A 25,690-nucleotide genomic window follows, 5' to 3' on the forward strand; every position below is an offset into this window, starting at 1 on the left:
TACCTCCCGCAAGGGTTGCGCACCATATTGAAATCTAGCAGTGGCTTCTGAAGGAAATACTGAATACCAATAAAAAACATTAAAAGCCGATTGCAAACATGATTCTTGATTATGCGTATTCTAGTTGTATTATAAAGTGTATTGAATTCTATATAGCCTACAGAGAAACAAAAGCTTTATTAAGAACTATAGAGGAAGGTAGCACCTATCTGATTTTAAAAAATCACAACTGCAATGTGGAATCTTCTAAAACAGTAAGACAAAAAATTCATTTGTAAAGTTCGATTTCAATAGTCTAATATATCATTTGCATCGAAGCTGTCTCATTTTACTTGTGCTATATTTTTTGTTTGTTTAGGAAATCTAAGGTCAGGGGAGTGCAAACTCGATACCGATATTGAACACTTCTCAGAAATCCACTTTCTATTAAGCACTCTTCTCCACACTGACACCCTCCTCTCTTTTGATTCAATGGTATATTTATGTATATATATATATATATATATATATATATATATATATATATATATATATATATATATATATATATCCTATAGCCCTAATTCTCAAAATATTTTAGAAGTATTTCACTGTCATGTCACGATTTCTTTCCAAAAAGCAAAACAGGTTGCACTAGACTTAAGTGTCACCTTACTTGCGTATACAATTACAGTATGTTTGATTTCTAGGTTAAAATTAAACATATCCATTACTTTATTTGCCTTTTTTTAAAATCTTTCACTAAGTTCCAAATCAAGAAAAGCTGTTTTGGATGTCACTCTTCGCTAATATCTGAACGATTCAACCTCATTATTCCTTTCGCCATCTCATGTTATTTCGTCTCTTCATGCGCTCGCTGTCCTCATTACTTCTGTTTTTTTCTTAGATTTATATGGAGTCCTATCTCTCTAGATAAATAAAGCATTCCTTCAAGAAAGTTTTGTAAATCTTGTGAAGTTTTGCTGAGCAAAAATCTTCATGTGCATACTGTAAATCTGTCTAGTTTCTGTCATTACTTTTATCTAGACCTCTTTTTTTCATTAAAAGGTCAACGAGGACCCCAAAAAAGTGAAACAATCCCTTTTTAGCACACCACGAATTACTGCAGATTCTATTGACAAGACCCCATCAACATTAACTTTACTTCTACTTCGTTCATTGATAATTTTGATTAGCTTTACACACTCGGTGTTTATGTCATAGTGACGCAGGCCCTTCCACGAAACTGGTTTGTGGAAGCTGCTGTAAAATGGCTTCTCGTAATCAACAAAAGCCACCAGAAGGGGATTTTGTTAAATTCCATGCACTGCTACTTCAGATATCTTAATGCAAATATTTGATCTGTGTAACTCTTGTCTTTTCTGAAACCAGCTTGTTCATCTCTGAGTGCTTTATTAATTTCTTTCTCAAGCCATATAATTGCCGCATTTCACCTTTCTTTGGCACCTATGCGTTTAGGATAGTTTGAGAATACAGTAAAACCTCAACTTAACAGACAACAACTAAGTCGACCTCTGTAGGCTACTTATCAGTTTCCATATTATATTAAGATTATTTTTCCCTATGCTACCATTTTTAGATGTGATAAATTTTTAGGTATATCTCTTAAATTTAAGGTTGAATGTAAATTACAGGGTATTTTAGATTATTAGCTATGTGGAATTGCTGGTAGCTGTAGGATATCTATGAATAGGCTGTAACATTGGGTCTCTGTTACTTACCGGACTTGATTACTTGTTAGAAAGGTTAGACTGTTAAAACACCTGTTATGCTGAGGTGCTACTGTTAGGAGTCAGATGACAAGATACAGTTAGAAATTACACTATAAGGGAAATTAGGAGTTTCATGTGCATAGGGGACAATAGTGAGAGAGAGATGGAGGTGGTTCTGGGAGACTATAGTGCTTGATAGTGTTGGCTGGGTTCCGGTGGGCGCCAGAGTTCGCGGGCCCAGTTCCCGCTTGGATGAGAACTATGAGAAGGGAGGCTGGAAATTAGGTAAGATGAGATTTGTGGAAGATAAAACCACAAGAAAGAAAGACAAGTGGAAGCCTTTCACTGATCCTCTTTGCGTCACTTGCGTCCCTACCATAATATATATATATATATATATATATATATATATATATATATATATATATATATATATATATATATATATATATATATATATATATATATATATATATATATATATGAAATAAAAAAGCACCGTATCATTAACTTCTCAGTTGTGTACAGAAGGCTCCACAGTAATATATTTGATTAGCAAGACGAGATGTATGTGTAAAAATTATATACAAAGCTTTCGACTTTCGTCCATCTTTCTGTAGACTTGATCACTAAGCTCAACTGAACAATGGCGGAGAAAGTGAACAAAACATAAGCAAAATTAAATTGGTTGGAAAGCTATAACTTTGTTTAAATTTTAACAAATTCGTTTAATACTGCCAATCAAGTATATTACTGTAGATCCTTCTGTACGTGTGTGGGGGTTTGTGTATGTGTGTGTGTGTGTGTGTGTATTACGACAGCACTATGAAATTAGTGCATGCTAAACAATTCATATTCTGCAAAACGTTTTGCTGTGACAACTTCTTCCCCTTCGCTCCCCGTCGTTCATACAGTCCTTTGTTATTTACTTATTTATTTTTTATACTTTGTTTTTCAGAGGGGAGAGGGAGTTTTGTGCCTCTTAACACTTCCTTTGGCTATAGGAGCCATCTTTACTTACTTGTTTACAGCTGCCTTCTTTGTCTGGTCCCACTCTATCGAAGGTGCTCTGTGGGGCCTGCAAATTCATTTGACCTATACACAATAGTGCAGAGACGCTCGACAAGTCAAACGGCTTACTCCATCTTAACTGTGAAATCCGCACTATCAAAACACTCAGAAAATGAGTCTTAAGATTTTCTTTTCCTGAATGGAATATATAAAATTAAGGCCGAAGGTTAAACGCTGGGACCTGTGAAGCCATTAAATCCTGATAGGGAAATGGAGGGTATAAAAAGGTTTGAAAGGGAGGAAAACTCGTAGTTGCACTATGAAACACTTGTTAGGAGAGGTTGAAAAGTAAGCTGGAAGAAAGGGGATATGGAAGGAGGTACAGTAAAAGGAATGAAAGGGGTTGCAGTTAGGGGCTGAATTGACGCTGCAAAGAACCTTCTGTAATGCCTACAATGCACCATTTGAGGTATCTGATGGCACTAGCCCCCACTGGTTTTCTTTTTTTCTTGAATGACTTGACATTTTCAGTCCTGCATATCACATCGTGACTATTACTACGGCCAAAGACAATCCAGCCTTGACTACGCCTATGCTCTAGGACGACGCTGGGGCGTAAAATTCCTAAACACCACCTTAAGCACCACCTATGTCACTGCCGCGCCTTCTGCGCCAAAAAAATGGCCTTGAATCTAATAAAAACTGCTGAAGAGATTGCTTATCTTTCTAAACCTCAGTACACTGGGAGCTGAGTGTTGGTTCACCTGAGTCGAGACATTCTATCTGTCCAATTATTTTATTATAATCAGTCATATTGCAAAGCAAAACTGGGCAAGTTTATCCATAGACCATTTTTTCGTCATCGATCTTGGAGGTGTGAATGATGAATATAATGATGTCCATTATAGATAAGAAGTGTGCAGTAAGCAGAGTGATTACAGTCGTGCTCGGGTGCTGTACAGTCATTATCATTGGTATTCTGTGTGTATACATTGTCGGAATTTGTTTATGAGAACAGTTTGTACAGAGACAAAATATATTGGTGGGGGTCAAACCGGAAAAAAACACAAGAAAATGAGAAAACTTGGCTGAAAGGTCTGAATGAATTCTACCTCCGTTTTACAATATTTAATTTCTGTCTTAAGGTATATTTTCTTTTTACAGGATCAGCTTTTTCGAGCGATTTATTTTGAGAAATTTAGTATGGTCGTCTATCCTCTCTTCGATATTTTTCTAGTCTTAATGTTTATCCTCTTTGGTTTGTAAAGGGATCACATACTGGAGAAGCAGGTGATATTATTATGATAATTATGAATTTTTAATATCAGTAATTACAATTTATATCTTTTATAATAATATATATCTGATGTAAGACTAATAAAACAGAAAGGGTCGCCTTTTAGATATAAAATATCTCTAATATAACCCGGATTTATTAGGTTCCTAAATGTCAACAATATCGGCGATCGCCGATCGAAAAATATATTGAATCAGCAAATTTCCCAGTATGTATATGCCATTAATGTTAAGTTAATTTATTATTATTGTTATTATAAAAAAGTGGCAGTTAGAGGGTATTAGCAGTCAGTTGTATCGCAAACAAGCTTGCTTATACTACCGCAAGGCATTATATTGTTAGTAGGTATATATATCCGGGAGATTTTACTTTACTTCCCATACTTTAAAGCAATTCGGTAGATTAATAAACTTTTACCGAATTATCACTGCTTTGCGTTAGTAGAATATATTTTAAGCACCGTAGATGAGTTTAATTTCGAGAAGTAGACCTTTCCAGTTAGCTTAACCTAATTAAAGTTATGCACGGTTAGGCTACCAGAAAAGTAGCCCAATGGGTATTAGATAGCCCGGTTAAGAGTTTTAGTGAAACTATAGAACAGCTTCACACGGAAACTGATTTGGTAGAACTATAGGGTAGCTCTGCGTCGCCGACGGCACTATAACATGACTTTTTCTACAGTTTTTTGGTTGCTAATTATGAATTTACCTTTCATTTTGGGCGCTCGAGTCTAATTAACCTGTAATTAACCCCAGAAGTCCATCCAGCAAGGGGTTTCCGTACGTGATCTTCACAAGACAGAGCATGGGTACATCTGTTTTGAATGGTTCATATCCCGTCCGGCAAGTACAATAAAATGTTAACGTATGGGTAACCCCCGTTCCCCGGGCCAGTACTAAACACGGCGAAGGGACATACCATTTGGCCAACGTCAAATAGATGCACCGCCGGTATCAGAACCTAAAAGTGTAGGAAAAACCAGTTGAAAAGGTAAAAACAGGTGCGGAGCTAATATATAGAATTACCACTGATTTTTCCTATACTTGAAGTGTTGCTGATGAAGGAGGTGCCGTTGTTTATTGTCAGTCAATTATTATTAGCCTCATAGGGTCGTTTACAGTTTCGGTTGCCACGCCGCCTAACACCTTCTGCCTGCGCTACAATAACTCCGCCAAGGTAAGTAGTTCTGCGACCCAGCGACGCCACGCTTTCTGGGGGGTCCAGGGTGGGCAAAGCCCCCCCGGCCAGGTTAGGGCACGCCGCCCTATGTTAGGTTAGGTTGGTTACATCTGGTTAGATCAGGATCTGGCACTATAGGAAAAGTTTGTCTTGTTTGTATTCGTCCGCCAGTTTCCTTGGCCACCTAAACTGTAGGCGCTCCGCCTCATATCTCTGTACAACATGGTTGGGGACTCTTTGGGAACGTGGGGTCTTGGGTTGGGGAAATCGTTGGGGGAAAGACCGGACTGTCATGTTGTTGTTATGGAATGGTTCCGTGCATGTGCAAGTCATTAGGGAGCCATATGTTCAACAAGGGATTGGCTAGGGAGACCTATTATAAAAAGAACTATACTAACCTAACGCACCCTAACCTTACCAAACCTAGTAGGCTGTGCTACTTAGCTGGAGGGTGGAGCCCCTAGTGAAGGAAACTCCACTTTTTACCAAAAGTTCCCCTATAACACTGCACATGTGCAATAGCATTCCAGGATGGCCAGCATACAATAAAATATCAGTTATGAAGTTAATTACAGGTTAATTACAGTTGACCCCCCAAAAATAATGGTAAATTCTTGATAAGGAGCCAAAATGCTATGGAAAAAGTAAATTTCCAAGTTAATGCCTCATTCAGGACTGTTCTATAGTCCTACCAGAGTTTTGTCTAATCTAGGCGACTAAGGCAGCCTAATGGGTACTTAGTTGGCAACTTAATTTCCTTCCAAAATATTTAGGTTACACTACTGTAGGCTAATCTTAGGAATCTAGCATCTGTGAATGAATGATAGCAATAGGCTAGCACCAACTTTGGTAATAGGCTAGTCTTGGTTTAAGGATGGTTTTTATTTCTCATAAAAAGAAATAGACTTGGCATTATTTTCCTGATTGCTTATGGTAGAGTTAGACTGTTTTTCATTATCTTTGGAGAAAACAATTTTTTTGCCAACTCTCCTTAAGGCTGATGCTCATAGCATTAAACACTTGTACTTGGGGTAATGTACGGCATCTGCATAGATAGAGTGAGAAAGGCAAAGGTGTCTCACTTAGGGTGCAGTTTCCCATGTGATGAGGGGCTGTGTATCTCTCAAATAACTTTCCAAGTAAAAAGTTTCAGATGTCATTATACAGTATCACAACATTTTTAATGCACAGTTGTAGTGAGCGGACATGTTTGACTGGTGCTCCTACATATGAAGCTAATAAACACTATCATTTTTTCTTTCACTCAATTTATTATGTTGTACATGGAAAAACCAATCGGTAGAAAATACAATTATCAATGATAGTGCATTACGGCTTCTAAAATGGAAATGCTGATTTGTCTCTGTTGCCGGTCTGGTAAAGGAAAAGATAAGGATTGGAAAGAATGTGAACATGTGATGCATGGTACCATTGAAAGTGTGTTTTCTTAGATGGCCTCAGTGAAGATAACGTTAGGAAATTGACAAGGCTCTGCCTAATTTGTATTGATGGGCTTCATTCAACGAAGAATGAATTGGTGGATGTGAAAAGTTGACTACATATAATGAGCGATGATCTTCAGAGGTGAGATGTTATGATTGCTGTATTGTACTTTAGATGTGCAAGGAGAGTTACAATGAACTTTTGTTGAGTCATTGACTCAAAGATTGAGAATATCATGGAGATGGAAATGGTAAGAATTGAAATGAAGACGGCAGGTCCAACTATAGAGAGGAAAACTTATGCAAATATGGTTAAAGAAAAGAATTTTCTAGTAACAACATCAGCAGAAGGTTTAGGAAAAATTATTGAGAGGAAAACCAAGGTTGCTGATGCCCGTAAAGATATTCTGGTTATTAATATGAATTCTACCTCAAAGGGTAGTGTTGTTATCAGTTTTGCTGATGCTAGCAGTAGAGACGTGGCAGTGCCCACCAGGATACATGATACTTTAGAAGTTGCTGAGGCAAGGATGATTGGGAAACTGAAACCAAAACTGATTTGTAACATCTGTGGTGAGGATGATGGCGTAGTTTAGGCATTAGTCGACACAAACCACTTTCTAAAGTCTATCCAGATGAAAGGGCAAAGATAAAGTTGCTCTTTAGTAAACCTGCTGCAGGTGGGACTACCCACTTTGCTCTAAAATGTGACCTGAGATTTGCAATGCTATAGGTCAGAATGGTGATGAAGTTGCCTTACAATTGGGAGGTGACTGGAATTTTTGCCGCGGGAGTTTTTGCTGTAGGACTTTTCGCCAAGGACTTTTTGCCGTAGGAAATTTTGCTGCGAGGTCTTTTTGCGGTAAGGAATTTTTGGCTAAAAATGCATATTGTATAAGATAATTAGCCATTACATGTACTTTAAGAATTTAAACATAAATAAATATAAACATATGCATACATACATGCTTTCATCTAATGCGACGGTCTTTGATAATTAAGGGATTTTGACAAAGGAAAAATCTGTTTCTGGGGGAAGACCTGTGTCACCCTAGAAATGTGCTTGATGGAACCAATTTCACCGGGTGACACAGGTCGAACCCAGAAAACTATTTTATTACTTCTAAAGTTTTAAGCAAGTAGTTTTTAAACCAGAACTATGAGTATTTGTATCTACTTCTAAAGTTTTAAAAAAGTAGGTTTTAAAATTGAAATAATTTTTTTCAGTGAAGCATATATTTTATGTTCCATTATTCAAGCCCTTCTACAATGCCGCATACTGTGAAAACTAGCCTGTACAGAATCAACAGAACCTTGGAAATGAAAACGTATTGGAAGTGTGGAGTTAAAAACTGTAAGGCAAGAGTCCACACAATTTGAGAAAGTGAAGGTCATATGGTAATATGCAAAACAGTTGGTGACCATAGCCATTCTGCAAAACCAACAAAACCAAAAGTGTATGCCACTTTAGCAAGAATGAAGGAAAGTGCTGCTAAGTCCCAGTTGTCTGCAAGATCACTAATTGCCAATGCTTCTGCCAGCTTAGATGATGCAGGATGTTACCTTATGCCATCAAATGCAACTTTATCGCAAAATATTGTGAATATGAGGAAAGTGAATGAACAGGTTCCTCCTATTCCCAATGCAAGAAATGGTTATGTCACTCCTGTAGCTTTTCAGTGTCTTGAAATTGGTGAAAACTCTTTGTTATACAACAAACAGAATCTTATATGCCGGCGTATAAGACGACTCCACGTACAAGACAACCCCCCATTTCTCATGTAAAAACTTAGGTTTAGAGGTATGTTCGCCATATAAGACGACCCCCAATTTATTAAATTAAATAACACTATTAGCTGATGTAAGCATAAGCAATGGTGAGGTAATTTAAAAAAAAAATACCTGTACAGTATATAAAGAATGATATTTTATTTACGACGATTAAAACGCTTTAAAAACATTTGTAATTAAACCATGATGCTGAACTTATCATGTTCATCATCTGATATCATAAGTTCGTTGATGACGTCTTGCGATATATTCGTAAGGCAGTCATTGTACGGATCAGATTTTATTTTTACTGTTGGTGTGGCCATGATGGGGTCTTGTGATAACTGTATTTGAATAATGGTACAGCAGTACTCTGGATAAAGCTAGGAACAAAATGAGAGCTCGTTCAGCCTAACATCTAATTATGGTAATTACCTATGGCAATTACTGTAATTACAGTTTTGTTTACAGTATCGATAGTTGTGTCGCTAGTGATTCGCTTGAATTACTTACAGTTTTTAAACATCTAACTTACCTGGTAGTTATATATATAGCTTAAGTCCCTGGCGTCACGGCAAATTTCAAAAACTTCGGTATGTCGCGATCGGTGATCAGGTGACCACCGCAATAGCCCTCTACCCAGGTACCTGGAACCATTCCAACTATTCCTCAGATCTTCCCTGCCGCTGTGTCGTACTATCGATGGAATTTTAGCTCAAGTAGCCTGTGTTTTTACGCAATATTTTGGTGAAGTACACTTTGGCCTTCGCTTGTTAAGCTTTGGATTTTCTTATAACATATCTGACTTCGCCAGTGTGAAAATGTGTGTATGGGGATGCAAGCGGCTTGCTAAAGTCTCCTTGGATCCCCCCACTTAGTATGTCTGAAGCGGGGAATGAAAGACCGGCTCAGAAGGCCAAGTACTGTTCTCACTCTTCTTGATATAACCAGGGATAGTTAGTTCTTTCCTTGTAACTATCCTATTGATCCTTCTCCGTAGTGGTAGTCTCTGAACCCCTACTGAAACAGGTAGGACCCAATACTTAATGATTTTTGGCTGCCATTCAGACCCTGGCCCAACAGGTAAAATCCCTCTCAGAAGACAGGATAATATGTGATCGATAATAGAGATCTAAAATACAAGTGTTAATATGTTGTTAGTGCAAGTGCAGTGGAGGTCTGACCAGCTCGGTCTTGTTGTGCTCCTAGTCCTAGACCTCTTAGCTCCACAACCCCTGTGAGAAGGAAAGTCGGTGCAGGCGAAGGGGAGGCAAAGGCTTTAGCTACCGAGCAGTGTCCCTCGGCGTGCCTGTTGGCGTTTCCCAGGGCAGCTCACCCTGCGCCATAGGAAAGGCGAGGTTAAGTGTTTTTCGTCCATTAGTTGCTGTCTCCCAACCGGAGGAAGCTTTGACGATGCTCGCTGAAATGCCAGTTCTCAAGTAACCTCTAGGTTTGTTGGGACAGCGAAAGTTAAATATGGGACAGGGGCGTCGGCGTCGAACTGGCCAGCGCCAGGGCGTCGGCGTTGTTGGCTGGACGCCAGGATGTCAGGCGTGAAGGCTGGGCCTGGGCGTCAAGTGTCCGCGAAGTTAGGCGCCAGGGCGTCAGGCGTCATGAAGCTGAATGCCAAGACATTAAAAGCTTCAGAAAATGGACGCCAACACGCCCAGGCGTCAAAGAGACTGGGCCCAGGGCATGGGCGTCAAGATGATATTTTGAAAGAACGTCATTCTTCCGTCTTGGAAAATCGGAAAGAAGAGAATAGTAATATCTCGCATTCTCCTGTGAATCTATTGTAGAGATTTCAGCGAAGGACAATATAAAAGGCCATCAGCTTTTATCAGACTTGAAAAGGCTTATGAAGCTATTTTGGAAAATTTTCCCAGAGAAATTTATCCTGACTATCCTCGTTCCCTTCAGAATTTACTCTTGTGAGAGGCGTCTAAGAACAGCATTCTGAAGAATGGATACTAGGAAGGAGAAACAATGAAAGATAGCCTTTGTTTTCCTCCAGCAAAACAACTCAAGGTCTAGCGTTTGGTACCAAGCTGGAGAATGCGTTGACCTGCGAAATGCCTGCCCCTTCCCAGGAACCTTCGAATCTTGTGTGACTCTTCTCGTCAGTGGCCATGGGGGAAAACAGAAGTTGTTAGTCGATATCAGAATTGGACCACCCCCTCAAAGAATTTGGAGATTTAGGAAGAAGATGGAGATTATTCAATACGACTGACACCGAGAAGAACTCATATATCTGATGTAAGTGTGTGGATAAAGGACTGGAGTAGTTCCAACGAATCAACTCACCTTTCTCAATGGGACTCCTGAAGAAAAGGGCCCATCTTTTACTCTTTCCTGGCTAATGGGGTCCACGTCCAATCAAATCAGAAATTGATTTATACCTTTTTCTCTTACCCCTTCTCTCAAGGTTTGAGTATACAGAGGCCTTTTCATCTTTGGCCCAGAAAACCACGTAAGATTTAAGATCTAAAACAGCAGAAAAAGTCTACCTCGACTTTCATCGCTAAAGTAAGGCTGAGGTTCCTGTGTTTCCAGGTATCTCAGCTCTTTTCGTGTCGGCCCTCCGATGAGGTTCCTCTAGGCGGGTAGATGAATGACAGGCTCTACAGGGAAGAAGGAGGACCTGCCTTTCTTCTCCTGCAGACTCGGTAGGGCCGGGTCCAGCCTGGTAGGCCCCCTCTAGTAACAAGACAATTCAACTTTTCTGCCAAATGCAACGACAGAACCAAAAGGTTCTACAGCAACAAGTGTCTATGATGTTGCAAGGAGACCAGACAGAGAGTTCAGGATCAGATTCCCCAAGATTCTACATTCGGTTATTCCTGATCCCCAAATGCTTGGGGGAGTTAGAGACCGGTGCTGGAAGGGATTACCTCAACTTTTTTGTGCAATAAACAAAAATTCGCTATGGAAGCGACAAAATCGGTTCTTGGCGGTCAGACAGCAAGACTGGATGGCCTCACTGGACCTCCCAGGATCGTATTTCCGTCCCCATGCACCCGATCTCAAGAATTTTCTGAAGTTCGTCCCACGGGAAAGGTTTTTATAGTTTGGTCTCTCTCTTTTTCGGCCCTAAACAGACAGGTTGACGTCTGGCTCTGGGCGAGGACCTCTCAGGCAAGTTACCCAATAATGAGGGACGTCATGATAAGACTTCATAGACTACAGATTGTAGCCACAGCAGCAGCCGGGCTCTTCCCTTCCAGCCCCAGGTAGCTCTCCTACTAAGAACAAGCGTAGACAGTTCTATTCAGTCAGGATACCCGGGCTGCAAGGCGTGGCGGACACTGTGCTGCCTTCCGTGCATCCCTCCTCTTCCTCCTTCAGTTGGTACTGCCGATCTGGAACCCTCCACGTCCATTATTGTGCCAGCGAAGGAAATAATTGCCGTAGTTGAGGCTTCCCCAGCTGTCCCCAACAGCAGAAGCCCGCATAACTTTACTATAAAATATGCAGCAGACTTTGTCTTCGGCTGCAAGCGTGACAGCCAGGCAAAGAGAAGAAGGATAATGGGCGTCCAACTAAAGCTTCTGAACGTCCAGGAGTTTAAGGCGCTGAGCGTGATGAATGAAACTCTAGGCGCTGGATGCAGTGGCGTCAAGCATCTAGAGGAGTGAAACACCATGATGATGGCGTCAATGAACCCAAGGCGTCAAGCGTCAAGGCATTGGAGCGTCAGGGCGTCAGGCTTCAAGATATTGGAAGCCAAGGCGTGGAATTAGCTCAGGGCGCCAAGATGCACTGGCATCAAGCGTCTAACAAAAATTAGGTCTACTGATAAACAGATAGAAATCTCAACGATCCATCCCAAGAGGTTCTGTGCCTTAGGATGAAGATTCCAGAGTCAAGTTTTGGGCTTTTCCGTTTATTGCAAAGACAGGACAAGCCTCAAGAAAATTCAGAACTTTATAAAAGAGACAGTCATGCTTGGCAAAGGAATGGATGGAGTCTGCTGGGAACCCTTTCCTCGCTGGAGCAGGTTTGTCTCCTTTGAGGGTTAATTCTATGCCCGTTACAGTTTCATCTAAGCGGAACTGGGACAGGAAATAGAACTGAGACCAGTGCATCCCCATTTTCGGAACAATAAGACCGTGTTGTAGTGGTGGGCGTCCCCGTCCAAGCTCAGGAGTCCCTTCTCTATATTAGAGGAACCCAGACTAGTGTTGTTATCCGGCCAGCGTCGAGACTCAGTATGAGGGGAGCAACAGGGGAAATAAAGATCTCGGGCTCCTGGACCAGAGAGCAGGGAGAAGTTAAACATCAATTAGAAGGAACTAACTGCAATCCTTCTAGCTCTCAGGAGTTCGAACACAGTGGGGAACAAAGAGGTGCAGAGTCAACACCGACAACACGGCAGCGTTGGCCTACATCAGCAAACAAGGGGGCACTCACTCCAGGTCTCTATACGAGACAATAGAATCTCTTCTTTGGGCAAAGGAGGAGAATATAAAACTGGCCTTACTTTATCAAGGGGAGAAAAAATGTAGAGCGGACATTCTGAGAAAATAAGTCCTCTCAAAGAATGAACTACATCAGGACTTTGGGACGTCCTTGCATAGATCTCTTCGCCACAGCGCAAACAAAGGGTTGGACGCTTACTGCTCTCAGTACCAGATCCCGGGCTATATACATAGAGCCAGCGTTCCTGGTGGACTGGTCCAACTTGAGGCGTGTATACATTTCCTATTTCAGATAATACACAGGGTACTGAAAAAATTTGTCACATGAGAGGGCCAGGGACTGACCCATGTGGCCCCCTTACTAAGCGACAAGGGTGGTTCCCAAGTACTGGATTGGATGGTGGACATCCCGAGTAGCCTACCTCAGAGTAGATCTACTCAAACAACACTTGGAAAGATATTACCCAAAACCTACAAGGCGCTACTGGTAACTGCTTTAGGACTATCGGAAAGGCTCACAAGAGCCAGAAGTTTTTGAAAGGCAGCTGCGCTATCGCAAATCAAAGTTATCACCATTAAGTATACCAATCCAAGTGGGGGGTATTTAGAGGATGGTGCAAGGACAACCATGTGTCCCTCTTCCAATATTTCTGTAACCCAAATTTGTATATAGAGAACTCACCAGCATGGAACCTAGGCGTGGTCTGAGGTTCCTCATGTGGGAATGGGATTCCCGATCCTTGAGGACATCTTTAAAGGACCTCACCATGAAAACTCTTTCTTGGTCAGTTTGGCCTTGATGAAAGAGTTAGTGAGATGCATGCTCTCAGCAAGAATAGATTTTATACAAGGCAAGGCAATCTGCTCACTGCAACTAGAGCTTCCTTGCAAAAAAAATGAATACTAAATCACAACCCCCTAGCCCAGAGCATTAAGTTCGAACCTAACGGACATAACAGGGGAGGAGAGAGAAGTCCTATTCAGTAAGGGCTCTAAAGCTCTACCTGGATAGGACAAAGGACTTAAGAAGGAATTCAGAAGGGCTTTGGTGCTCAGTCAAAAAGCTCTGTCTATAGATGTCGAAAGAATGCTCTGTTTTATTTTATCAGACAGTTGATAAAAAGCAAATATGGAATGTAGAGATAGACTACAAGATTCTGAGAAAGTAAAGGCATGCGAGGTCAGGGCGGTAGCAACCTCTGTAGCTCTTAAACAGAACAGGTCCTGCAGAGTATCTTGGACCCGACCTTCTGGAGAAGCAAGTTAATGTTGCCTCTCACTATCTAAAACAAGTCAAGACATTATCGAAGATTGCTATCGCTGTGCCGTTTTAGCATCTAATTCAGTAATGGGGAGGAATACCCCTACAATCCCATAAACCAATACCTTTTTCTTACCTTGGAAATTGTGAGAATTTTTATAGTTGTTTTGAAGACTGGGCGCTTGGTCTTCACCAATCATTGGGATGAAAGTTCTTTGGTAGAGGCCCGAACAAAGGAGTATTGAGAGGAGTCTAGTCACATAGAGGTTATACACCGGTTGACAGCCTAAGTTTTTCAGCCCCCTGGGTGAATCGCTGGATCTCTTAAGGGAATGCAGACATAATGAGAGGAGTTCATTGAAGTCAGCTTCCTTAATCAATCCTATAAAATAATACCCTTTGTTCTTGCCTTGGAGAGATTTGAAATTTGATGGTTGTTTTGTGAAGATTGAAGCATGATCTTCCACAATCATTGATTTTAGTCAGATGATCATTTTTGTTCTTTGTGGCCCGGAACAAGGGTATTATAAGTTGTCTGTCATGAAGTTTAGTACACGGTTGGCAGCTCCTAAGTCTTCAGCCCCTGAGTGGATCGCTGGACCTCTTAGGAATACAGACATAATGCGGAGTTCATTGACTCAGCTTCCTTAATCCAATTCCATAAAACAATACCATTTGTTCTTACCTTAGAATGGTTGAAATTTTATGGTTGTTTGTGAGATTGAATGCAGTCTTCCACAATCATCAATTTAGTCAAATGATCATTTTGTTCCTTGGTGGCGCGGAACAAAGGGTATTATAGGTTGTCTGTCACATAAGGTTGAGTACCGGTTGGCAGCTCTAGAGTCTTCAGCCCCCTGAGTGGATTGCTGGACCTCTTAAGGAAAGCAGACAAAATGAGGGGAGTTCATTGAAGTCAGCTTCCTTAATCCAAATAAGACAAGTTGGTTTATTAACCTTCAAGCAAATTCCAACGATGTTGGCTGTCTCCTGACCTCCACCAAAGGTGTCAATCAGCTATATATATAACTACCAGGTAAGTTAGATGTTTAAAATGATATTTTCATAATAAAATAAATTTTTGAACAACATACTTACCTGGTAGTTATATATAATTAATTACCCTCCTCCCCTCTAGAGACTAGGGCATGGAAGATCTGAGGAATAGTTGGAATGGTTCCAGGTACCTGGGTAGAGGGTGCACAGGTGTTCACTGACTACCCATCGGCGGTGCCGCGAGTTTTTGAAATTCTGCCGTGACGTCAGGGACTTAGCTATATATATAACTACCAGGTAAGTATGTTCAAAAATTTATTTTATTATGAAAATATCATTTTTACCGTTATTGTAGTTGTTTTGTTCACACTGTTGATAGTTGTGATGGTAGTTGACTATTGACACAGCTACTGACACTTCAGAGGTTAGCTTGTTAAAAATCTCAGCAGGACTTAAGGTTTGCTTTTTATACTTGGCACATAAGACGACATCCCATTTTGGGGGGGATTTTTTAAGGCTAATAGGTCGCCTTATACACGGGCATATACGGTACTTGTAAATGATGATACAATTGTATCACTAAATGTAATGGCAATAGCAGTGGTATAAACAAATAGCAGAATTAAGATTACACCTTCAAATCATAATATGTGCGCAGCCTAAATGTATGTACAGTTACAAGGGTTCTTATGGATACAGTGAAAATTCAGTAAGAAAATAAAAAATTATGAGTAAAGGTAAAAGTGTATGAGACAGGACAAATTTACTGAAAGCACACACAAGCAATGCAGGCAAAAGGATACATAATGACACACATTGGAGGTTACCTACCAGCATTAAATAAATTGTAAAGAGTGAAATTTTATATATATATATATATATATATATATATATATATGTGTGTATGTATATATATATATGTATGTTGTGTGTGTGTGTGTGTAAGTTTTGCCTTGTAATTGTCAGAAGTCTTGAATTTTCTACCCACCAAGCTAGAACAATTGATGCATAACCATATTACTTTGTGCTGTATGATTGAACCTCTTAGTTTTGTTGTATAAATGGACATCACATTTAATCAGCACTAGGTACTATATATATTTTTAGTTTCACAACTAAAAAACCATACAGTATTTTGTTATTTCAAGGAATTGAGTGAAACGCTGCCCACATGAAAAGTCTAGCTTCTGTAAAGATTGCATTCCTTCTCAGATCCAGATGGTACTGTATATTTCATATATAATAGGCCAGGTTTTTCTTTAAAGTTCATGTTGTTTACAATGTACAGGATTTTTTTGTTAAGAGCTTGAGGAGCCCTCAGTTGGCTATTGCATTTGTGTGAAATTTAATTTTTGATTGAATGATGAGCATTGTCAGTTATTTAGAATTATTGAATTACAGGCTTGCCCTCCTTAAACTGTAACTTTTTAAGAAGAACTGATTACCGTGGCATTAATACATCTAAGCAGTATGAGATGGCAAAAGAGATTCAGAGTTCTTCGTTGTTACATCCTGATTCTTGGGTGGCTTGGGATCTTGCTGCTCTTCAGTAAGTATGAACATTTTCATTTGAACTGTATTCCTTTGTAAGTGCAAACAAATACCCTTCCCACTTATAGACTAACTATAATTTGTTCCCTTGGAATACATATTATTGTTTTACAAATGTCCATCTTTCATTGGGTTAGATAACTTCCAGAACCCATTCTTCTTCATTCATTGGTGTAATTAAAGACTGAGGTCTCCTGAGGGGAGCCTCTCTCCTGCCAGGACAATCACTCTATCCCTCTTTTTTTTTTTTGTGCAGAAGTTTAACTTGCACTTTCAGAGGAGTACTGTACCTCCTGATCTTAGTGGAAGAGTAAACAAAGGCTCAAGACTGTGTATGTCACTTACAACAGGCCTCTTATCTGGTGCCACTCCACGAAAGGCACTTTTGTGAGTCCCTCTGGTTCATTAGTTTTATATAGTACTCCAGTTTCTGTTCCCTCAAAGTTTAAGAAATTAGCTGTATTTATGTTGGTGTGTGATTTTCCTCCTCCTCTTTTTCCTCATTCTATTCCTTGCAACAAGAATTGCCACATTTTGTGGAATCTCAGGCAACCAGTTTTATTCATTGAAACTGGGAAGAATATTATTATATGATTCATTTGTGGAATTTACCATGAGGATTGTGATGGATTTTGTGAGCTTTATCTTACATAGATAAAAACTTGTATTGACTTTCTCCAGTAGTTTGTTGGCACATGGTATCCATTGAATTATTGTACCTGGTTTCCAACTCCTTTTGTGTAATACAGTTTTTATTTTCATTTGTGATGAAATTTATCATTGTTTTGTATCTTTGAACTGTGGTTATCACAAAGTTCTGTATTAAGCATGTTTAATTTTGAGATTGTAGGTTTTCCCCTCTCAAGTGTTGATGCTTAGGATGTCTGTATTGGTGAGTCAGTATTAGTCAGAATTGTAATTAGGTCATATTTATGCCATCATTGGAGCAGCCTTCTTTGAAAAATGTTTGTATGCAATGAGGCTATAAAATTTATGGTTGGCTTTTATTTATTTATTTTATTGTTTACCTTCACTGATCCTGCTTTGGTTTTTAAATGAATCATGATCTTCCTCTAGTGTTTTTTGCCCCTTGGGGCCAGTGGATTATAGCCATTGCCAAAGGGACATATAAAGGCACATATTGCAGACATTATCTAATATTTTTTGTAGGACTAAGTTTTTCATTGTAGATGGAAATTTTTGTAGGATCTTAGAGTTCTCATTGCTGACCTTTTTAATGTAGTGTAAAATAGTGATTTGATTCCATTTCATAAATATCAGTGTGTTAAATGTGGGAGAGGTGAAAAATTTGTTTTATTAGATCTGTTAGTATGAATTTATAAGATCCTGAAGTTGTGGAAGCTGTTTGGGCTAGTTCACAGCTTTTCTGTAAGGCCTATTACTCATTGGTTCATGGACATGTTTTTGACAGATACATAAGTTATGAATAGACAGGCTATTAGCCAGTTCCATTATCTCTTTCCTAATGAACTCGCTGGCTTTGGCCAGAGACATAACATCTCTCCACACCCTTTTGCTTTCATTTTTGAGCTTCAGAGTCAGACTCCATTGAGCTTTTTGTTGGCAAGAGTGACCCCTTAATGCAGCAAGTACAATGTTAAGGAGAATAATTTAGTGGAAGTGTTTAAGGCCAAGCTTTTGGTGGCTTCTGTCAGGTTGTGGTCCTGTTCCTGCACATGATTCTCTTTCTCTTGGGGATGCTGTTACCAAGAGAAGGATGTATTTTGGAAAGAGATTCAGGATCTAGTTTCTGCCTTGGACTGTCTACTTGGCAAACATTTTAACCCAGCTGTTTTTAACCAAGAGATGGGGTAGGACTACACCAGCAAGCTGGACTTTACTGTCATAAGGGCAGCAATGAAGATTTAGGGAAACCAGTTGCTGACAGGTCTTGTTTTATCATGCCCAGATGTAGTATAAGGAGAAATGATGATAGAACCCCACATGATGTGGACCATGCCCCAGTTCCTTTTGCCATTCCCTGTAAAGCATTATGCCAAGAATGAGGAGGTTCATTGCTCAGTTCGTGTGATGTTTGTGTTTCTTCTAATTATGCCAGGAAACAAGGGGCGGAGTTGCAGCTTTGCTCTTACTCAGCAAGGCTCTCTGGCAGCATTCAGTAAGAGAAGTTCTAGTGCAGCAGTGCAGTTTGAGGAACTTGTCCATGAAGTCAAGTCTATCTTTACCTCCTTTCAACAAGCCCCGTGTGAGGTGCTGTCAGTGCACCTCACAAAGTGCATGTTAAGCATTACTAAAGGTTCTTTGCAGTATCTGTATGGTGCCTGGCTGCAACCTCTTTCATTCCTTATACTTATCCTCTTTTCTCTATCTTACGTTACAATTGATTCAACATGATTTTCAACGCTGAATGACCTCATAGGTTACGGCACTTGGCCTTTGGCCTAAATTTTATATTCCAATCCTTTTAGCAGAATTTGATATTAGTGTTTGATAGGCATGTAGAGATCCCAAATGCATGCCTAAGCATTTGTCTTAAAGATGTGACATTCAGGTTGTGAAACTCATTCTCATTAGGACCTGGATTGTTAAAGAAACAGGCAATACTAGATACATTTGGAGTGTCTTCATCTGCTGTAGACCTTTCATTTTATCTATTTGACATCTTTGGGATTTGACTAGCCAGACCACTTGTCACCACACTGCACATTAGAATGTCTTATATTATGTACGTCATGAGTACCTTAACGTTCTGCTTCTAACCTTTTGCCGTATTTCAGTGTTTTGGGCATATTGAGTCTAATTCTCATTTTTTTGAGAAACAAGGTTGATTACTTTTCTGTCCCTTTAGCTCTCAGAAGGATATTCAAGTCTCATATACTGTAAGCCAAATCTCAGATTTTAGTTGCTCATTTCCTTCCCCCTAAATCAGAATTCAGGCTGTGTCATAAATAATGGATTTAAAGTGAAACAGATTTAACTTAAAAAAGACAAAAATATTGCATACAAACACATCATGTGTAGTTAGAGTGACTTGACTCCAGATCTCACTGATTGCATGTAGTTAATTGGCCAGACTACACAGGAACCAAGTCCTGAACATCAAGCAACTCATGCCAATCTTTTTTTTCTACAGAGGACTGATGAGTGTGGGAGTCTGTTAATGCATGAATTTAAAAAAAAAAAAAAAAAAATTTAAATGCATATATTGTAACAGCTGTATTTTTGTCTGCTTTTAACTTTCATTACCACTTTTTGGTCTCTCCCCACTCAACTGTGCAAGTTCTTTTACTTTATTATGTTCCAGTTTCACCTCTCATTTAGGAACAAGGAACGAATTGGACAGCCCCCACAAGTCTTCACATATTACTCAGTTTTCTGCTTCAATTAATTTATTATATTTATAATTAAATGTCTTCATTTGTAGTGTCGTACTGGAGAGTTGAGACTGACTCAGCACATCCACCTCCTCCTCTTATGGTGAACCGAGGAGCTCAGTCTGGACCCAATACACTTTCCCAAGACAAACCACGTAGTAAGAAAATCCGACATCAGTGCAATCCACCTGATCGCATTCAGAGGCACCAAGAAGGTAACAGCAAAATGTTTGATTCTGAATTTAACCTCGTACCTTATGAACAATTTTTTGTCTTGTAGGAGACAATAGGTAATGTATAATACTTGTTTAAAAAATCAATACTGTGTACAGTACTTGGAAATTATGAAGCTTTAAAATGACATATTTTAACGTTCCCATATTAATTTAATTTATAGTTACAGTAGTGCTGTACTATTTGTGTAACATTGTAAAGTTGCAATGTTTTTTATTGGCTACTTTAGAGGTTGTGAAGTTATATAGAAACAGGCAAAAAACATACAATTTTATGATTCATGCAATGTTTTTAATAGTACTGGTGATAGAGAAAAAGATAATCATCTGATTTTTTGGGGCAGAGGCAACATTCTAAATTTATTATATTTCTTATTCATGTAAAAGATAAAAAGATGTTTAAGTATTCATTTAGCATTGTAAATCTAAAGTATTTCATATTCATGCAGAAGGAGAAAATTTGATTCATGCACAATTCAAAATTGATAGTACAGTGGACTCACGCCTATTCGCAGTTCTGGATTTACAGCTTCACCTATTCGCAGATTTCCCTGTGGAACATGTATACACATTCGCGGAAAATTTGCCTATTCGCGGTATTTTTCATAGAGAAATATTCACAAATTATTGTATTTTCATATAATTTTCATGACTAAATGCACTTTTTATGATAAAACTATTAAAATATTCAGGTATAAGCATTTTTAGAGGGTTTTTAGGTGTTTTGAACCCTCACAGTAAGCAGATATAAGTGTTTTTAGTGGGGTTTTAAGTGTTTGCGGATTTGAGGTATTCCTCCACGACTACAAAGGGTCAACTGTACACTGTTCTTATTCTTGTAAAAAAAAAAAAAAATGCCTCATGCAGTATTCTAAAGTACCTGTATTAATTTCTTATTAGCTTTGATATTTCCACTTGTATGCAGGATCTTGAAACAGTTTGACCTTACAATCTGGGCTGAAACTCGCCTTTTTTCCTTTTTGTTTCTTTTCTGGCTGCATACCACCCATGCATAAATCTTTGTAGGATTTATCTACTGAGTGGGTAGAATTATATCAGAAAAGTATCTCTGCCAAATGAAGTGGCTGTAGTGATATCGCCATCCTTCCTCCTTTTTGGGGATAAAGAAGGGAATGATATCTCTATTTTGCATTCTACTAAACAAACTTGGTAGTTCAAAGCTTTATCTTGAATTGTGTATATTGTTCTCAACCAAGTCTTCCTTTGTACAGCTTAAGACTTCTTTCAATTGTGACAAGTTTTTGAAGTGTGTAAATTGTCTTGAATTTAGCTACCATTTTCTCATAAATGCCAAATCTTATTTCACTTAGGTTTAGGTTGAGTAACGTGATCATATTCCTCATTACTTACAAAGTGCAGGTACCTTTGTGTTTGACAGAATCCTGCGATATGACATTATTTTCCCATACAATGTAGTTGCAAGCGCAAATTTTTTTATAGTACATTTGCTCAGGCTTTTTTATGATACTTTGAATTACTGCACATTCATTTTTGAGAAAAATTTCACTCAATAGTATTGCGTGCTATGTTCTGTATTTTGAATCAGGCTTTTCTTTCAGCTTTTCTCAGTATTTATGTTCATCACTTCAACTATAACGATATCACAGCATCATCAGGCTTTTTCTCTCAGCTTTTCATCAGCATTTATGTTCATCACTTCAACCATAATGATATCACAGCATCATCTGTAAACCTCCAGAAAACTAAAACATTCTCCTTTTCATCAAAAACAAAATGAAAATGGGGACATGGGGTATTTGTTGGTGCTACATCATTACCTATAGTCTTTACCTACACCTGGCACCAGGTGAAGCTTCATCAGAGCTTACCTTTTCATCACAAGTCCTTGAGATCTTTATAATTACCACTATTAGTTTCATCATCACTCATTTGTATTGTGGAGGGTAAAGAAATGGCAAAACTAAGACAGTGTTTTAGCAAACTCCTCCTGCAGTTGACAGCATGAATTCTCCTAGAAATGCAAATAAAAAACAGACATCTTTTGAGAGCAGTATACCAAACACTCACTGAGAGAAAAGGAGACAGAACTCTTAGAAATGTAAACAAAAAACAGCCTTCTTTTGAGAATAATATAGTAAACACTCACTGAGATAAAAGGAGACAGATATTGTTATTGCATCAGCTTCCAAATAAAATTATGAGAATAATGAGTTTATAAATAACTTATGTAACTCAAACAAGTTTTTCCATACCCAAGTTTACTCAGAATTTTAAGAGAAAAGGCTGAAAGTTGAATGTAAGACAGTATTCTAAAAATTAAACTTACTATTTAATATTTATAGTAAGGACAACATTCTTGCCTGAAATACCTGTACACTAATAAATGTAGAAAATTCTTAGTGAATTCAGACTGTACTTTTGGTAGTGTGCACATGAATATAATAATAAATACTCAGTACTGTACATTCTCCTTCTTTTGAGGGAAATCAGCTGTTTGTTAATAGATACTATGCGCAGTATCATAACACAAATAGAGTGCCATATGTAGATTACATCTAAGAAAATTTTATTTTTCTCATTGCATAAACAATGAGTAAACTTTTGAAATTGTACTCAGGTTTCTAATTTTCTTTGTATCCCATTTTTTAAAAACATTTTTCATATTACATTCTCCTAATTCCATGCTGTATCTCTTCACATTATTTATCATTAAAGTACAAACATTCACTTTATTTAAAAGAGTACTATTGTAAAATATGTTACATTTTTATTACAGTATACTGGTTTATTGGGGGTTTGATTAGTAATTCTTCAAATTTCAGCGGTTTTGCCAACGAGTATGAGTTGACTGGAGTTGTCATAGCTTTTCGACATGGAGACAGAGGGCCTCTTGTGCATGTAAGTAACCTCTCAAGTATTAACTGTGGTCACAAGAGTTATGGAACTCCTACGTACAAAAAATATGTGAATGACGTCCTTAATGCATCCAAAACAAATGCATTTATAAATTTTGTGGGTCCATTTGTGAAATATCCACTACTGCCTTTACCTTCAAAATGCAGTATTGGCTATCTTACACCCCAGGGAGTTGCTCAGCATATACAGCTTGGAAAGGTTCTGAAAGAGGTATACCTGAATGAATGGAATCTGCTTGGTAATAAATGGGAAGTAGATGACATAATTGTTTATAGCTCAAAGTATCGTCGCACATTTCAGAGTCTTCTTGCTTTCTTATATTCATTTCTGCCAGATTTTGATATATCAAAGACGCACATTCGAGATGGGAAAGGAATAAGCTTTTGTGATAATGAATGCCGGTGTGATAAAGCAGATGTTTATGACCATAAATATGATCAAGAACGCAGAGAATATCGCAAGTCTCATCCAGGCGTTATGGAGCTAATTCGCAGAATTAATCCTTTGGTTAAGTCGAATCCAATGGCAGATGATATCACAAACCCTCTAGTAATGCGAGATGCTCTCCTTGCTTATGTTTGTCATGGTGCTGTTTTGCCATGTAGTGAGGGAAAATGTGTCAAAATTGAAGACATTACAAGCCTCATATCCTATGAAGAATGGGAAGGGAAACAGAAACGAACATCTGCTCAGCGAAAGGCTGCTAAGTTAAGGTCTTATGGTCTCCTAAAAAGCATTGTGAACTACATTGATGGCATGGTGGGGGATTCTAAACCTCGAGTTGTAATCTATTCTGGTCATGACAAAACTCTAAAATTCTTACTTGATAGCCTTGCTATACCGAATTACCAGCTTCCCTACTATGCATCCCGTTTGATATTTGAAGTTTATCATAACACTTCAACTCCACAGAATGTTGAATACCGCAAGAATTATTTCTTTCGAATTGTTTACAATGGCAAAGACATAACTCGTTTGATTCCCTTTTGTGACTCCATCATGTTGAAGCAGTTAAAGAGTGGTAGTGTCAAACGTGGGAGCATAAATCTCTGTAGTGTGGGCAAACTAGAGAATTATCTCAAACCTGAAGTTTACTTTAAAGAATTTAATGTCGCTTCTTTTAAAGCAGCTTGTCGCAAGTGATTTCATAATCTGAAAGGATCAATGTGTGATTTTTTTCATAAGCTGGTCTAGTCATAAAATCTTAGTCAGGTCCTAATGCTGCCTGTGTACTGTATAATGTGTAATTTATACAGTGCTGTATTAGTGATATTGTGATAGTATTTTGGAGGTTTTTGATTTATGTAAGTTTATATAAATTTAAAGTCCTTGTGCCTAACTACCTGTTTATGTATATAGTACTCTATTTGACCAAGTAAGTTTAAAAATGTGATGTGTTCTCATTTTGTGATTTCTGCCAAAATACATTTTTCTCTTTATGTAATTGTTTTAATATTTACTGTATGCAGTGTAGTGGTTCAGATGGTTGTTGATCAACCACTCATCTCTATATGCTTTAGTTAATTTTAGTGTGTAATAAGACTTGAGTACTCACAGTTGTTAAATAGTTTTAAATTCCTGTTTTGTTATGTTTGTCTTTAAATTTTTAATTTCTTTGGCGGAAACACTATGAGAGCTACCTCGCCGGATAGTCTTTCAGTTCAGTATTCTTTGTTGTGCAGAGAAAACTGTGCTGTGCAGCATTTCAATTTCTGTACACTTATTTGATAGTTCATAAGTGCACAAAACTTCCTTTTTGAAATAGCTAGTGATTCAATTATGTACAAATTGAAAAGCCTTTGTTACAGATTAGAAATAGGATGGGTGAACTCAGATAAACCCAAACCTGATCAAATCATATTTCACTTTGTCCATTTATTTAAGTAGAATACGAGTTGTGTTGAAAATAGGAAGGTCACATCTGAAACCTGCTGATCTCTAGGAGTGCCTGTGTATAAGCCTCTGTATTATTTTCACTTTCATCAAATGTTGCTAAATTTGCTTGTATATTTTAGAAGTTACACATCATGTCATCATGTAAATAGTATTTTGTTTTGTTATGCAAATAATATTTGTTGGAATCTAAGAATATTTTTTATTTTAATTTGTGAGAGGTATATTTAAATCTTTTAGTTAGAATTGCATTATCTCACATGTCACCTTTTTGTGGGAAAGAGACTGAAGTGCTGTGGTGCAGTACTTAACCATATTTTTTACCATAAGTTTGCAGAAATCACAAGCAAAGTCTATGTTATGTGAAGATACAAACAATAATGTTGTATTCTGCCTTTATTGTCTGCCATTACTGCTGGAATTGGTACTGTGCCGTCTAGAAATTTATTTTGACATTTTAGGAATGGTTGACTACTGTCTTACTACTTAAATAAAAATGGTAGAGTTATTTCCTCTCTTGACTGCCGATCATTTTTCATTCTCCATCTTTAAATGATGATGTGTTGGGAAGAGTCTTCTACTCTTTACCTTAGTCAGACTGGGACATGATACACTTGATGTTTATCACAATTTTATTTCATGTTTGTCATTCATTATATTTAGGTTAGTAAGT

At 38.3% G+C, this 25,690-nt stretch overlaps 1 protein-coding gene across 1 annotated transcript; it reads left to right on the forward strand.

The window, feature by feature from the left end:
* Positions 1-4,161: 4,161 nt before the first annotated feature.
* Positions 4,162-25,543, forward strand: LOC136845210 (2-phosphoxylose phosphatase 1). Its single transcript, XM_067115278.1, has 5 exons — positions 4,162-4,228; positions 16,488-16,635; positions 20,044-20,208; positions 21,291-21,307; positions 23,047-25,543. The coding sequence occupies exons 2-5, from the start codon at positions 16,557-16,559 to the stop codon at positions 24,265-24,267; spliced, it is 1,482 nt and encodes a 493-aa protein (XP_066971379.1). The 5' UTR covers positions 4,162-4,228; positions 16,488-16,556; the 3' UTR covers positions 24,268-25,543.
* The last annotated feature ends 147 nt before the right edge of the window (positions 25,544-25,690 follow it).

This window comes from Macrobrachium rosenbergii, chromosome 2, assembly GCF_040412425.1.
Source record: "Macrobrachium rosenbergii isolate ZJJX-2024 chromosome 2, ASM4041242v1, whole genome shotgun sequence".
Taxonomy (NCBI): domain Eukaryota; kingdom Metazoa; phylum Arthropoda; class Malacostraca; order Decapoda; family Palaemonidae; genus Macrobrachium; species Macrobrachium rosenbergii.

What these genes read in the sequence shown, in the direction of transcription:
- LOC136845210 (XM_067115278.1), top strand. Translation starts at nt 16,557, where the DNA reads ATGAGATGGCAAAAGAGATTCAGAGTTCTTCGTTGTTACATCCTGATT. An exon ending in TGGGATCTTGCTGCTCTTCA is followed by an intron (nt 16,636 to 20,043) that starts GTAAGTATGAAC and finishes CTTCATTTGTAG; the next exon opens with TGTCGTACTGGAGAGTTGAG.